Source organism: Marmota marmota, unplaced genomic scaffold (assembly GCF_001458135.2).
Source record: "Marmota marmota marmota unplaced genomic scaffold, marMar, whole genome shotgun sequence".
Taxonomy (NCBI): Eukaryota; Metazoa; Chordata; class Mammalia; order Rodentia; family Sciuridae; genus Marmota; species Marmota marmota.
Genome location: NW_025999977.1, coordinates 41,018,040 through 41,033,420, shown reverse-complemented (window position 1 = coordinate 41,033,420; position 15,381 = coordinate 41,018,040). Strand labels below are relative to the sequence as shown.

At 38.5% G+C, this 15,381-nt stretch overlaps 1 protein-coding gene across 1 annotated transcript in view; it reads left to right on the top strand.

Annotated features, from left to right (window-relative positions):
* Rab10 (RAB10, member RAS oncogene family) overlaps nucleotides 1-8,918 on the top strand; it is an 87,614-nt gene extending 78,696 nt beyond the window's left edge. Inside the window, exons 4-6 of the mRNA XM_015479902.2 lie at nucleotides 1,004-1,093; nucleotides 2,028-2,129; nucleotides 6,405-8,918. Of these exons, the coding sequence (XP_015335388.2) occupies nucleotides 1,004-1,093; nucleotides 2,028-2,129; nucleotides 6,405-6,488 (276 nt within the window). The 3' untranslated portion in view covers nucleotides 6,489-8,918. The remainder of the gene's footprint in view (nucleotides 1-1,003; nucleotides 1,094-2,027; nucleotides 2,130-6,404) is intronic.
* The last annotated feature ends 6,463 nt before the right edge of the window (nucleotides 8,919-15,381 follow it).

Sequence of the window (15,381 nt, the reverse complement as noted above, 5' to 3'; positions counted from 1 at the left end):
AGCTTTGCTTATTTTTTTAATTGGGTTGGTTTTTGTTGTTGAATTTTTTAGATACTAATCTCTTATCAAATGTATGATTTGCAAATATTTTCTCCTTTTACTGGTTGTCTTTTCACTGCCTTGATGGATACTTTGTTGTGCCGAAGCTATTAGTGTGTATGTTTGCCTTTATGCCAACACCACACAGTCTTGAAATCGGGGATTTAGTGAGAGAGAGAGAGAGAGAGAGAGAGTGAGTGTGTGTGTGTGTGTGTGTGTGTTGGGGATTGAACCCAGTGCCTCACTGAGCACATGCTCTGCCACTGAGCTTCATTGCAACCCTATATATATATTTTTTTTTAAGGTTAAAAAATTTGGCTCTTTAAATTACCCTGACAATTATTACAGTTTTAAAATAATGGGTTTCATTGTAGCATATTTACAGTATTTTAATTTATACATGTATATATATATTTTTTCTCATTGTGGGCTATTTGAAGCCCTTTTAGATTCCATATGAATTTTAGGATGGATCTTTCTATTTTGCGGGGGAAATAGCATTGTGATTTCAGTGGGGGTGACCTTTTGTTTTTAATTGATTTTACTGTGTGGGAGCTTCTTGTAATCCACTTTAAGGATTCCATAAAATTTTAAATTAGAACTTTTATAAGGTAGTATGTATTATAAAATCTAATATCATGATCCAGCTTGGGTTTAGATTATGTATAGGATTTCCAGTAACACAGTTTTGCCTGTGTCACCTTTTTTGTTGAGACTATATCTAGAAAGTAGACAGCCTCCTCTAGGGGGAAATAACATTTGGCATGGATATTTCTTAGGAATTGTATCTCTTTTGCTAGGTAATTTTAAGAGTTTGTGTAGGCTTTTAACAAATTTTAGGGTAATTTCTTTAAAACTTTTATATTATGAAAATGATACTAATTGAGAAAAATAAAGTCATGTTTGGAAAATATCAAGTCATGATTCATGTAGTGTGTAAAAGTAGAATTTCATTTCATTTTAGCACGCCAATGAAGATGTGGAAAGAATGTTACTAGGAAACAAATGTGATATGGACGATAAAAGAGTTGTACCTAAAGGCAAAGGAGAACAGGTAAGAGTCTTTTATTGAAATTGACGTATTCTTTTCTTTTTTTTGCAATACTGTGGATTGAGCCCAGGTGTAATCTACCACTGAGCTACACCCAGCACTTTATTTACTTGTTTGTTTTGTGTTTTCCTTTTTGGAACCGGGGATTAACTCAGGACTTTGTGCATGGAAGGCAAGTTACATCCCAGCCCTTTTATTTTATTTTGAGATAGGGTCTCTGTAAGTTGGCTAGGCTGGCCTCAAACTTGTGATCCTCTTGCTTCAGCCTCCTGAGTCATTAGGATTACAGGCATGCGCCACCATGCTTAGCAATGCTGGCCTTTCATTGTGGAGATAATTCTGTATTAGATTGTCTTGATTCTGGTGGTGATGGAGTACACTAAGCTAGTCACATAGTTTTTAAAATGCTTGTTGAAAACAGTAGCTTATCTTTTGAGTGAATATTTTTCAGTACATATCCAACATATATAGGATAATCAGATCTGTGGCTATCGCATTTTTAACTTTGTTTAAGCTATAGAAGGAAAAATACAAATCAAGAATTCTTAGTTTTTCATCTTAGCACTTTAAAGAAATGTATCAATTAGTGTGATTCCAAAGTTTGAAAATCAAAAGCCTATATGTGTGGGGGAAGTAGGGAAAGTAGTTTAAGTCACACAGACTTTCTAATTTAAGTTTGCTCCTAGAGTGAAATATATGATTTAGAATATCTGAAATAAATTCTTGGGGTAAGAAGAGGGTTATTTTGATTACTTCTATTTTGTTTGTTTTTTGAAAGAGTTTGACTCATTAAAATAATCTGCTTTATATGCTCTATCTGAGACTGTTGTCTTCAGAATAAAATTAGTATTTTCTAAGATGTTACATCAGTTGATGTTGTAACCACTTGACAACCCATATGTGATAATTTTACAATGCTATTTTGCTTCTATTTTAGATTGCAAGGGAGCATGGTATTAGATTTTTTGAGACTAGTGCAAAAGCAAATATAAACATTGAAAAGGCGTTCCTCACATTAGCTGAAGATATCCTTCGAAAGGTAAGTTCTATTTATTTATTTATTTATTTTTAGTTGTTGATGGTCCTTTATTTTATTATTTATATGTGGTGCTGGGAATCGAATGCAGTGCCTCACATGTACAAGGCAAACACTCTACCTCTGAGCTACAATTCCAGCCCCTAAGTTCCTATTTTTACTTTGCTGGGTGTCTCAATGGAATATTTTTTTAAATAAGATTATTTTATTTTATTTATTTATTTATTTTTAAGTGGTGCTGAGGATCAAACCCAGTGCCTCATGCATTCGAGGCAAGCACTCTACCACTGAGCTACAACCCAGCCCCTCTTATCTTTTCAAAAATACTGATTTATGTGCAAAATTTGGGTTTGGGTGGTATTTTTTCCTGTACCCATTATCCTCTGAAGGGAAGTAAAGAATTTCTAGCTAGATTGCTAAAAGCCATTAACAATCTGACAGATCTAGTCAGAACCAACAGTTGCTATCTGAGCTCTCATAGCTACTCTCCTATCCCCGGGTTCATATTTCCAGCTTTGTGTGTGTGCGCACACACATGTGCACTGGAAACCAAACCCAGGGTTTGCTAGGCAAGCACTACCACTGAACAACACCCCCAGCCTAGCCCCTTGATTCAACTTTTTCACTCTTGAACTTGTTTCTTTCTTTTATGTGCACCCTCTTTCTCTTTCTCACCCTCCCCCAGTACTAGGGATTGAACCCAGGAATTTTTAGCACACAGCTACATTTCCAGCCCTTTTTATTTTCTATTTTGAGACAGGGTCTCACTAAATTGCCCAGGCTGGCCTCAAACTTGCATCCTACTAACCCAGCTGGAATACAAGCATGGGAGCTATCTATGCCCAAGTGGATTTGTTTCTCTTAATGGATCCTTTGTATTGCTATTGATAATTCAAGATAAGAAGTGAATCTAAAGTGATACATACACAACAGCTCAGGAGGCTGAGGGGAGGATTGAAAGTTTGAGGCCAGTCTGAGCAAAGTAGTAAGACCTGTCTCAAAACAAAGATTTTATAAAGGACTGGGGATTAGTTCAGTGATGGAACACCCCTGTGTCCAATTTTTTTCATCAAACAATCTAAAAAAAAAAATTATTTAACAAGTAGGTAAAGATAAAACCTGTTAGAATTCCTTGAAGGTGTAAATTAAATTTGAAAAAGTAGAGTAGAAAAATACTACGTTGGCTAGGGAAAACAGATATTTAAAATAAAGACAATAAAAGCAGCAGAAAAATGTTTTTTCTTAATCAGTGGAAGATAACTTGGTATTTCAGAGATTGATGGGTAAGGATGAAAAATTACAGTCCAGGCTAGATAGGCAGAATATGACTGAAAGGAGTCATCACACAAGTTACTGGAATACCCTTGTTTCTGGGCATTTTGGTCTTCCTAATTTCTTCCTGTCTGTACTATGAAATTTGATCTTCTTGGCATTTCTTTGAATAGTATTATATTATCATTATACAATTTGTGTTCTGTTGAGGAAGAGCTTCCTTATTATCATATAAAAGTTAAGGTATAGATAGAGGCATAAAGATCTCAGACTAGCCATGCACAGTAGCAGACACACCTGTATAATCCTAGTGACTTGGGAGGCTAAGGCAGGAGGATCCCAAGCTTAAAACCAACCTCAGCAACTTAGTGAAGCCCTAGGTAACTTAGCAAGACCCTCTCTCAAAAAGGGTTGGGGATGTGGCTCAGTGGTTAAGCACTGCTAAATTCAGCCCCCAGGTGGGGATGGGGGATCAGGTAGCTTTTTGTTCTCTTCTCTTTCTTTCTTTTATTTTTTAAATACATGACAGAGGAATGCATCACAGTTCTTATTACACATATAGAAACACAATTTTTCATATCTCTGTATATGAAGTATGTTCACACCAATTTATGTCTTTATACATGTACTTTGGATAATGATGACTATCACATTCCACCATCATTGCCAACCCCCTGCACCTTCCCTTCCCCTCCCACCCCTCTGCCCTATCTAGAGTTCGTCTGTTCTTCCCATGCTCCCTCTCCTTGCCCCACTATGAGTCAGTCACCTTATATCAGAGAAAATATTCGCCATTTGTTTTTTGGGGGGGATTGGCTAACTTCACTTAGCATTATCTTCTCCAGCTACATCCATTTACCTGCAAATGCCATGATTTTATTCTCTTTTATTGCTGAGTAATATTCCATTGTGTATATATGCCACATTTTTTAATCCATTCATCTACTGAAGAGCATCTAGGTTGTTTCCATAGTTTAGCTATTGTGAATTGTGCTGCTGTAAACATTGATGTGGCTGTGTCTCTGTAGTATGCTGTTTTTAAGTCCTTTGGGTATAAACCAAAGAGAGGGATAGCTGGGTCAAATGGTGGTTCCATTCCTAGTTTTCCAAGGAATCCATACTGCTTTCCATATTGGCTGCACCAATTTGCAGTCCCACCAGCAATGTATGAGTGTGCCTTTTCCCCCACATCCTCGGCAACGCTTATTATTGTTTGTCTTCATAATAGCTGCCATTCTGAATGGAGTGAGATGGTATCTTAGAGTAGTTTTGATTTGCATTTCTCTAATTGCTGTTTTTGTTCGTTTCATACACATACATATTCTTTGCAATAAAGTTATGTGTTAAAACATCAAATGTAATTTTGCTTCACATTAGAATTAAGTTTAGATTGAAAGCAATTTAAAGTATTTTAACCTTGTGGTGTGCGATGGCACATGCCTGTAATCTCTGCAATTTGGGAGGCTGAGACAGAAGGATCACTGGTTCAGAGCCAGCCTCAGCAATGTCAAGGAGCTAAATAACTGAGTCCCTGTCTCTAAGTAAAATACGAAATAGGGCTGGGGGTGAGGCTGAGTGGCTGAGTGCCCCCCAGTTCAATCCCTAGTACCCCCACCCCCAATTTAAACTTGGGACCTGGGTTGTGGCTCAGTGGTAGAGCTCTCACCTAGCACATGTGAAGCACTGGATTTGATCCCCAGTACCACATAAAAAAACTAAGGTATTATGTCCATCTATAACTAAAAATATTTTTTAAAAATATATATTTTAAACTATTTGAATAGGTAATTCATTTCCAAGGTTCAAACATTTAAAATAATAAGTAAAAAGTGGTGGTATATAACTTTAATCCCAAAACTCATAGGTTCACAAGTTCAAGACCCCCCACCTGAGCGATTTATCAAGATCCTATCGTAAAATAAAAAGGGCTGGGGGTATAGTTCAGTTGTTGAGCTCCCCTGGGTTCAATCCCCAGTAATGCACTGTGTGTTGGGGGGGGGGTAATATTTAGATATTGGGAAAATACAGGATGATACAGAAAAGAAAGAAAATCACCCAGGAATCTACCACGTATGAATTTTACTGGTAACATTTTGGTGTATGTCCTTTGAATTTTTTTCTGTATCCATTTCCCACCTGAATCACGTAACTTTGCATTTTGCTCCTTCACTTTTAATATTAGCTGAGATTGCCTTTTTAAAATAATGATACAGTACTATAGGCTGCAGCCTAAAAAAGGCAGAGATAATAATAGGAGCTGGGGATATATGTAGCTCAGTCAGTAGAGTGCTTGCCTCACATACACAAGGCCATGGGTTCAATCCCCAGTGCCACCAGGAAAAAAAAAGGCAAATAATAATTAAACAGAAAAGAGTCATTTCGTATCTCTAAAGTTAGATGTGATCCAACATTGTTTTATACAGTTTGCTTTATAATTTTGTTTGTTTGTTTGTTTGTTTGGTTTGTGAATGTGTGTTTTTCGGGTACCTGGGAATGAACCCAAGGGCACTTAACTACTGAGCCACACCACAGCCCTTTTTTAGTTTCTATTTTGAGATGGGGTCTCACTGAGTTGTGTAGGGCCTAGCTTGCTGAGATTGGCTTTGAATTTACAATCCTCCTGCCTCAGCCTTCTGAGCCACTGGGATTGCAGGTGTGTGCCATTGCACCAAGCTTTTTTTTTTTTTTTTGAGAGAGAGAGAGGCTCTAAATTTACTAAATGTACTGAGGTAGGGCTAGGAGATAACAAAATTTATTGAAAAGAGGGCAGAGATGATTTCAGAAACTATAGTAAAAGTTGCCAGGAAATATCTGTAAGATTTTATAGCTTGGAGGAAGCAGACTAAATAAAGACCAAAACCATGGCCTCTAATCTTGACTTTGCATAGGGGAAGAAACCTATTTCATGTTAGTATAATTGCCTTTTGTTGCATGAATTGACATTAAATCTTGATTTCTCCATGGCAATATTTATTCATGGTTACTTTTCTTGTGTGTTTGTTCCAGACCCCGGTAAAAGAGCCCAACAGTGAAAATGTAGATATCAGCAGTGGAGGAGGTGTGACAGGCTGGAAGAGCAAATGTTGCTGAGCGTTCTACCCGTTGCCATCCACCACCCGTTTCTCTTCTTGCTGCAAAATAAACCACTCTGTCCATTTTTAACTCTGTTAAACAGATATTTTTGTTCTCATCATTATAACTATCCAAACCACCTATTTTATTTGTTCTTTCATCTGTGACTGCTTGCTGACTTTATTATAATTTTCTTTAAACAGAAAAATGTATAGAAAAATCATGTCTGTGACTTCATTTTTAAATGTACTTGCTCAGCTCACCACTGCATTTCAGTTGTATTATAGTCCAGTTCTTATCAACATTAAAACCTATAGCAATCATTTCAACTCTATTCTACAAATTGTATAAGAATAAAAGTTAGAATTAACAATTTTATTTTGTACAACAGTGGAATTTTCTGTCATGGATAATGTGCTTGAGTCCCCATAATCTATATACATGTGATAGCAAAAGAAACAAAAGCCAGGAAAACACTCATTTTCGCCTTGAATATGTAAATGGGGTTAATTTTGTCCTGTGCCTTATGTGGAAAGGAACTTATTTGGTTTTTCCTTTTTTTGTTTTGGTGGAAGCATGTGCAGGAGACATATCATCCAAATATAAACCATTAAGATGTTTGTGGTTTGCTTGGCTATAATTTTCACAGTAGTTAATTGAGGACAAAGGGTAATGCAGAAATGATAGCTTTGGTTTGCTGAGTCTCATTTTCAGTGGCCTTGTTATTTAAAACTTTTCCTGCCGCCAATTCTTCTCCTTGGCCACTTTTTTTCCTTGTGTCTCATCTTCCTGCATGCTGCTTTATTTGCTTTTCCTCCCCTACCACCTCATGGTATGAGTTATTTAAAAATGAAAGGGGCAAACTAGTAGGTTTGTCAAGTTTTACATAAAGCACTGATGTAACTTGCTAAGTAAACTGAAAGATAAATTCTAACTGCCTACTATCAAAGATCACTTAATTGCTGTCTTCCTCTCATATACTCTTCCCTAAAACCTCTGTCCCAGATTTCTTCATTGGCTGTTTTACTTCTATGTACCTCTTCTTCCATTGTTCTCTTCCTGTCTGTCCATTGAGTTTATGAAATGGAAGAGTTAATTGCATGCACTAGTGTTTGGAGGGTGTTGTGGTTTGTCTAATTAGGTGTATATCCTATTCACTTTCCTAGAATAACTCTCTTAATCTAAATTTGAGTAGTCTCCATTTTGGCAACTCCTCTGGCAGTTTGGTAGCCCAGTAAAGATTTAAAAAAAAAAAAAAGGAAAGAGGAGTGGATTTTATTAAAATGTTTGCCAAATGTGTTGAGATTTGGCCTCTGAAGAACACTTTTTCAGTGTTAAGTTGTCTTTACCTTAAGATTTATAAATACTTTAGAATATTATTAATTTGAGTCTTATGGTCACATCCTCTTAGAAAACTTGTATTACCATGGGTTTAGAAAAAGGACAACAAAAGGCTTCTCGTGTAAAGATAAGATCTCTAGCTGTTTCTAACCCTGTCCTTTCTTCACTTCATCTTTTCTAGTTTGGCTTCATTGCTTATCATTAGGATAGGGTAGGTTAAGTTTGCTATGCTGCTAGCATCCTAAGATGATACCTTTGTTGGAATAATTGTGAATAGCATGATTCATTTCGAGCAGAGGCTGAGTTTAGGACAGCAGCTTCCATTGAAAGTCTTTCTGTGTCATGACACGCATTTTAATGACCTCTTGGCTCACATAAACAACAACATAGGGACTTATCTGCAATGAAAATCCATGAATTTTTCAGATAGTGCCCTAAAAACAATTTTATATGCCTCATTCGTTGGTTGTTGTTGTTAGGTTTTTTCCCTCACTTGACTTTATCATTGTTTACTAGTAAAAAGCAGCATTGCCAAATAATCCCTAATTTTTCACTTAAAAATGATGAAATGATGTTACAGCTTTTTTGAAAAGTTTTAGGTTAAACCTATTGTTGTTAGGTTAATGTATTGGTTGCTTCCCTTTATCTGGAATGTGGCAGTAGCTTTTTTACTTTTAACCCTCTTTAATCTTTATTCAATTCAGTGACTTAAGGTTTGAGAGCTAAACACTGGGATTTTTGGGTAACAGACTGACAGTTTATTGTTTGCATAATTATATTTGGCATTGTACATAGAAAGGATATGGCTACCTTTTGTTAAATCTGCACTTTCTAAATATCAAAAAAAGGGAAATGGAGTATAAATCAATTTTTGTATAATCTGTTTGAAACATGAGTTTATTTGCTTAATATTAGGGCTTTGCCCCTTTTCTGTAAGTCTCTTGGGATCCTATGTAGAAGCTGTTCTCATTAAACACCAAACAGTTAAGTCCATTCTCTGGTACTAGCTACAAATTCGGTTTCATATTCTACTTAACAATTTAAATAAACTGAAATATTTCTAGATGGCCTACTTCTGTTCATATAAAAACAAAACTTGATTTCCAACTGTGTGATTTGGTTTTCATTTATTTATGGAGGTGGAGATGGAAGATTTCTTCTGAAAACAATGCAAAATACCAAACTAAATATTGAGGGACAAAAATAGAAGGGAAATTTTTGCAACCTATGGAAAATGGGAAGACATTCACAAGAATGTCTTTGTGAAGAACTATGTTAAAAAACAGAAGGATCACTAGGACAGTAAAGCCCAATATCTGGTATAAAGTAGCAGATGCTGTGTAGTCCTAAGCACTTCCAATTAAGTCTAGTTGAATGTGCCAAAGGCCAGCTGCAGAAGTCAGTTGGTAGATAACCCAGGACACCAAGGTTAGTTCACCATACTAGAGAGAGATTGCATCCTTATTTTAGCAGTGACTGTCCTCTTATCTGAAAATGGGAAGTTTTTCATACTTTGTGATCCAAAGCAACAGCTTTGACTGTATATATTGGCAAAAGAAATATTTAATTCTATATTAAGGCCCTCTCAGTTGATATTTGTTAAATCATCTCTGCTGGAAGGATGACACTTAGATGTTTTCTTAAACAGTATTTATTTTGGTGATACTGGAGAATTTAACCCAGGGGTACTTTACCATTGAGTTACACTCACAACCCTTTTTGTCATTTGGGACAGGCTTCGCTAGGTTTTCCAGGCCTCAAATTTGAAGTCCTTTTGCCTCAGCTTCCTGAGTAGCTGAAATTATAAGTGCACCACCATGTCTGGCTTAAACTTTATAAGAATCACCTAGATCTGGGAGTGATGGCTTACACCTGTTATCCCAGCAACTTGAGAGGCCAAGTCTGGAGGATCACACGTTCAAGTTCAGCCTGAGCGATTTGGCAAGCTCCTGTGTCAAAATAGAAAATAAAAAGGGATGGGGATGTAACTCGGTGGTAAAGTGCTCCTGGGTTCAATTCCCCGACTTCCCGCCCAAACAAAACCTAGAATGTTTTTCATGGTGTCTTGTACCTACCCCCCACGTGTTTGTTGTGTGTCTAGGGTGAGGCATATAATCCTGCCTTTGGTATAGGAAAAATAGGATATGGTCTTTGCCTTCAGATATATGATCTGGCTTAGAAAGCAAAAGTAAGTAATTAGGTAAGCATATGTAAGAGCCAAATAGTTGTGATCTGATTTTAAATGTGTTATTAGTAAGTTCAGTTCGGGAGAACAGCTGAAATTTTTTTGAAAAAGGGAAGAAGTAAATGAATTGGTGCCTACATGCCAAGACTGCCTAGGCAGAGATAGACATAGGAGGCATGGTCTTGGGCTGCAGCCCACGCATAATCCCAGGAACTCAGGAGGCTGGGCTGGGGCAGGACGATTGCAAATACCAGACTCTTCTGGGCAACTTTGTGAAACCCATCCCCAAAAATAAGGGCTAGAGATACAGTTCAGTGGTAAAATGACACTGGGTTCAAGCCCCAGTATTTTTCCCACATCACACACACTGGCTTGGCTTTTGGCAATTTATTTTCTAATCGAAACCATCCCTTGACCAAAAGTAATAAGCCTGGGGTTTTTCACAAATCTCTCAATTGGCTTTAAAAAAAAAAAAAACGTAGATGGACACGACATCTTTATTTTTATGTGGTGCCGGGGATGGAACCCACTGCCTCACCTGTGCTTGGGCAAGCGCTCTACCACTGAGCCACAACCCCAGTTCTCAATGGGCTTTTGAAACTATCCTTTGAGAGGGAACTTCATTTTTAGGTAATGGCTAGAAGAGTGACTACTAATGATAAAATAGAGGTCAGGGAAAGAGGGCAGTTGAATATGTTTATGACAGCTTCCTACATAGACTTGAGGTGATCTGTAATAGAAGACTAGTATGACCTGAAATAAGATCAAGGAGCCTGTAGGAAGGAGTGGGGTGCAAGCAAAGGAGCACTTGCCAGGATGCTGAATTTAGATGTCAGACTTGCAGCACCAAGATGAAGAGAGAGCCCTTGTCTTACCATCACATGATTAACCTAAAAGTTAAGATTATGATTATGATATAGAAGCTAAGAAAAAACCTGGCACAAAACTCTTTGAACTACAAAGTGAACTGTATCCAATGAGATTTACCAAACATGTTTGCTTGTATCCCTTTGTAATTTATTGAATGCCAGTGAAATGCAGAAGTAGATTGTAAATCAGCAGTGTTTGTACAGGTGGAAGAGAACTTATTGCTTAAAATGTTATATTACATTGAAATGCAGGGCTTTTTAAAAAATATTTTTAGTTGTAGATGGACACAATATCTTTATTTTTATGTGGTGCTGAGGACCGAACCCAGGGCCTTGCACGTGCTAGGCGAGCTCTCTACCATGAGCCACAACCCCAGTCTGAAATGCAGGGTTTTTATGTTAAATGAAAAAGATCTATTTGCTTAGACACCAGACATACAGGAAGCAAAACTGATGTTACTTTGACAACAGCAAGACTTGGAGAGGCCTTTCCACCTGTGCTTCTTGGGAAGGCCCTGTAGTAGATTCCATTTGATTAAGTGTTGCATAGTCAATCACATAAACGTCCTGGGCCTGGAAATGTTGAAGGCTGACTTGCCGCAAAACACTAGACGGTGAATATGCTGCATGGTGAGCGCCCTCTGTAGGTGAGCTGACTGGCATGTCGGGGACAAAGCTGAAGTAACCCCAAAGCCTGGCTATTGTGTCCCCGCATTTACACTGGAGCAAGGACTCTCCCCTGAACACAGACTGAACTTCACTTTTTCTCTCAACAGACTACTGAAATATTACCTGGGAAATAAATATTTGGTAAGAATTGTTTAAGGAATAAGTTCCTGGGATAGGGATTACTTTCTCAGTTCAAACTCTAGATGGCACACGTGGGAACTTAAATTTTCTTTTCTCTCCTTTGTTTTTCTTGTTTTCTGATTACCCAGCCTTGAAGTCGCCACTGCTGATGAGTCTTCCCACCTCGTTCACCTGGCCCCGAATGCTCATAGCTCAGGTTTGGTAATTGTCCTCTCTCCTGGATCACCAGTAATTTTCTGATTACCCACCACACCCCGAGTCCATCTTGCACAGATCAGAAGGGTGATCTTCCTGATCCGACTTTCCTCATGAATCCACAATGGCCCCATGGCCTCTAGCAAGAATCTGTCTTAGTTAGTCACTGTGCATTTCCAGGGAAATAGCAGTGAATTGATCCAGCAGGTGGGTCCTTCTTGAGGTCCCAGCACATAACAGCCTTAACTTTGACCAAAGTGCTATATATCCACTCGGCAACTTATAGGTCTTTTTTTTAATATTTATTTTTCAGTTTCGGTGGACCCAACATCTTTATTTCATTTTTTATGTGGTGCTGACGATCGAACCCAGTGCCCTGCACACACCAGGCGAGCCTGTTACCGCTTGAGCCACATCCCCAGCCCCAATTTATCGGTCTTAAAACAGATCACACAACAAAATCTTTTCTTCCACCACCTATTAGCTTAACTTAAGATCTGTCAGTATCATTTTTTTTTTCCACAGCTGCCAACAGTAAAAACCAATTTTAGCTAATGTAGGCAGTGGAGGACATTTCTTAAAAGGATAGTAAGGTGCGATTTCAGTAAAAAGTTGGCAACAATGGCATAATGTTCCATTTTCCTCAAGTCCTTGCATAAAAACACAGCAACTAGGATAACATGGGCAGTGTGCAGCAAAAGTAGTGAGTGACAAGGTATTCCCACAAAGCCCCAAATACAAGCAGGGCCAAAACCTGAACACAAACAAAGGCTGCTCAGCGTCAGCATGTACACAGGGAAAAGCAAAGGGAAACCTCCGTGGGGCATCCGCAACAGCCTGCTGCTGCTCCACACTCTGCAGGCCAGCTGAGCAGGCGCTGGAACTGGGCAAGGTTTGCAACCCCATGTAAGTGAGTGCAAGGCAACTGCAATAAACTATGAAGGATGTAGCACTCTGAGCAATAGGAAATTCCTTTTCCCACTATAAGAATCCGGAGCTGCTTGAAATGGCAGATTCCAAGTTTGTGATAGGAAATGTGTAAGCTGGGCCCAAAATAACTTGTCACATCAGACAACAAAGAAACTCAGAATGTAAGGACATAAAAATAGGGCTTGGGAACTACCTTGAAGATGCCCACTCTGGCCAAAGACAGACAGTTAGACCATATTAAATGTGTTTAAATCACCGGGTGTGTGCCAGCAATTTTATGAGACCATGTCTCGAAAAATATAAGGGCTGTGGATATAGCTCAGTGGTCCTGGGTTCAATTCCAGAATTGCTATAAAAATTTTTTTTTAGACCCACAAATTAATGAGTCCTCCCACATACACACATCTAATTGGTCACTATCACAGGATGTCAGAGAAATGTTCTCCCCACATACCCTCCCCTGTGAGTAAAGAATCAAGAATTTATCTTGCCCTCCTTATATGAACTATACTAGGTAACTAAACAGTAAACTAGATGAAATTTCTATATAAAGAAGTATTCCAACAAAGAAGAGATGATAGAATCTTATTATTTTGTAACCTCTAATGAATTAATGGATTTAGTCAAAGTCAATAGCTATTAACATCACAAAAAGAGAAATCTAACAAAATATACATGGAAATACCAGGAACACAATACTTCTTATAATGAGGCCATGCAAAAAAAGAAAAAAAAAAAAAAGGAATCAAATCTGTAGTCTGAATCCAAGTGCCAATTTATAAAAAACCCAAGGACAGAGAAACATATTTAACTACATCAATCAACAAAATCCAGACTTGTAGAATTCATGGGACAATTGATCCAGTCTTTTCAACAGTTAAATTTCCATGGGAGAGACAGAGAAAAGCAAACAAAACTATAGTGTGTTTAGGAAGGTACAGAGGTCATATATTATTATTTTTATTATTATTTTTTTAATTAAGGAAATGTTTGCCCTAAAAGTAGGAGGATCTTCTTTCTAGAGAGGGAGCATTATAATTGGAAGGGTCATAAGGAGGGTCCCCAGGATGCCAAATCCTATATTCTGGTACTGGTATTGGTTATAAGGGTATTTGACGAATAACAATTCATTGATCTATATGCTTATTTTTGAGTTTTTCGTCATTGTTATTTTATGTTACTGGGGATTGAACCCAGAGGCACTTACTTCTGAGCTAAATCCACAGCACTTTTTATTTATTTATTTAGAGTTACGGTTCTCACTAAATTGCCCAGGCTGGCCTCAAACTTTTGATCCCCCACCCTCAGCCTCCTGAGTCGCTGGGATTTCAGGCATGTGCCATCACACCCAGCTTATGTGAGTTTTAAATTTTCTATTATGAATGTAACCAAAGGGCCATGAGCATGTGTCCACAATTATATCAAGTAACTTCCAATCTCCAGAACCACAGAACCAGTCTTTTGTTTTTGTTTTTTAGTACTGGGGATTGAACCCAGGGGTGCTTTACCACTGAGTTACATTCCCAGAGTTTTTACTTTTTTATTTTGAGAGAGGGCCTCACTAAGTTGCCGAGGCTGGCCTTGAACTCTGATTCTCCTTGCTCAGCTTTCCCAATCACTGGGATTACAGACATGTGCCACTGCACGGGGCTCAGCACCAGTCTTAAAAGCTGTGCAGCTAGTACCAATGCTCAGAGGTCAGAAGCCAGTCACTGCAGAAGGGCACAGACAACAGGCTCTGGGAACTGACTCTACTGTCCCTGAAAGCCATGTAGCTGCCACCAGTGCCAGAACTCTGTGAAAGTGCACACAGTGTGTCCTCCACTTCTTTATTTCAGTGACTTCTGGTTTTGTTGATTGGTGAAGCCCAAACTGCATGCTGCTGTGCCCAGGGGAGTGGAGAAAGGGAGACTCTGGACTTTCCTGTCAATAGTGGGAGGTGGGCTCTTGCCTAAGATGGCAGGATTTAGGTGTTGAGTGGACAAAAAGAGTGATAAGTGTCCCCAAAGCCAGTTGTGCTCAAATTTTACTGCACGTTAGAGTCAGCTGGAGAGTGCTTTTAAAAACAATGCCAAAGTTACACCTCATTGTAACCAAAACAGAGTTTCTGATGAGATTCCAGTGTTGTTTTTAACATACTATGTGATTCTCATGCGCAGCCACATTAGTGAACTAGGGCCTACACCCTTCCTGCTCAATGTGGGTTCCCCAGATCACCTGCATTGGGATCACCTGGGAAATTGTTAGAACTGCAGAATCTCAGCACAATTATAATCTGCATTTAAACAGGAACCCAGGTGAATCTACTCATATTACAGTTTGAGTAGGGCTGGCCTACACTTTCTTTCTTTCCCCTGTACGCGGGATTAACCCAGGGGTGCTTTACCACTGAGCTACATCCCCTAATCCCATCCCTTTTTATGTTTGAGACAGGGTCTCTGTAGATTAGGGAGGCTGGCCTTGAACTTTCCATTATCCAGTCTCAACCTCCAGTGTTTCTGGGATTGCAAGTGTAAACCACTGTGCTAGGTTGATTCTTTGTTTCAATAAAGTGAACTAGAGAGGGGCTGGAGAGAGCTCA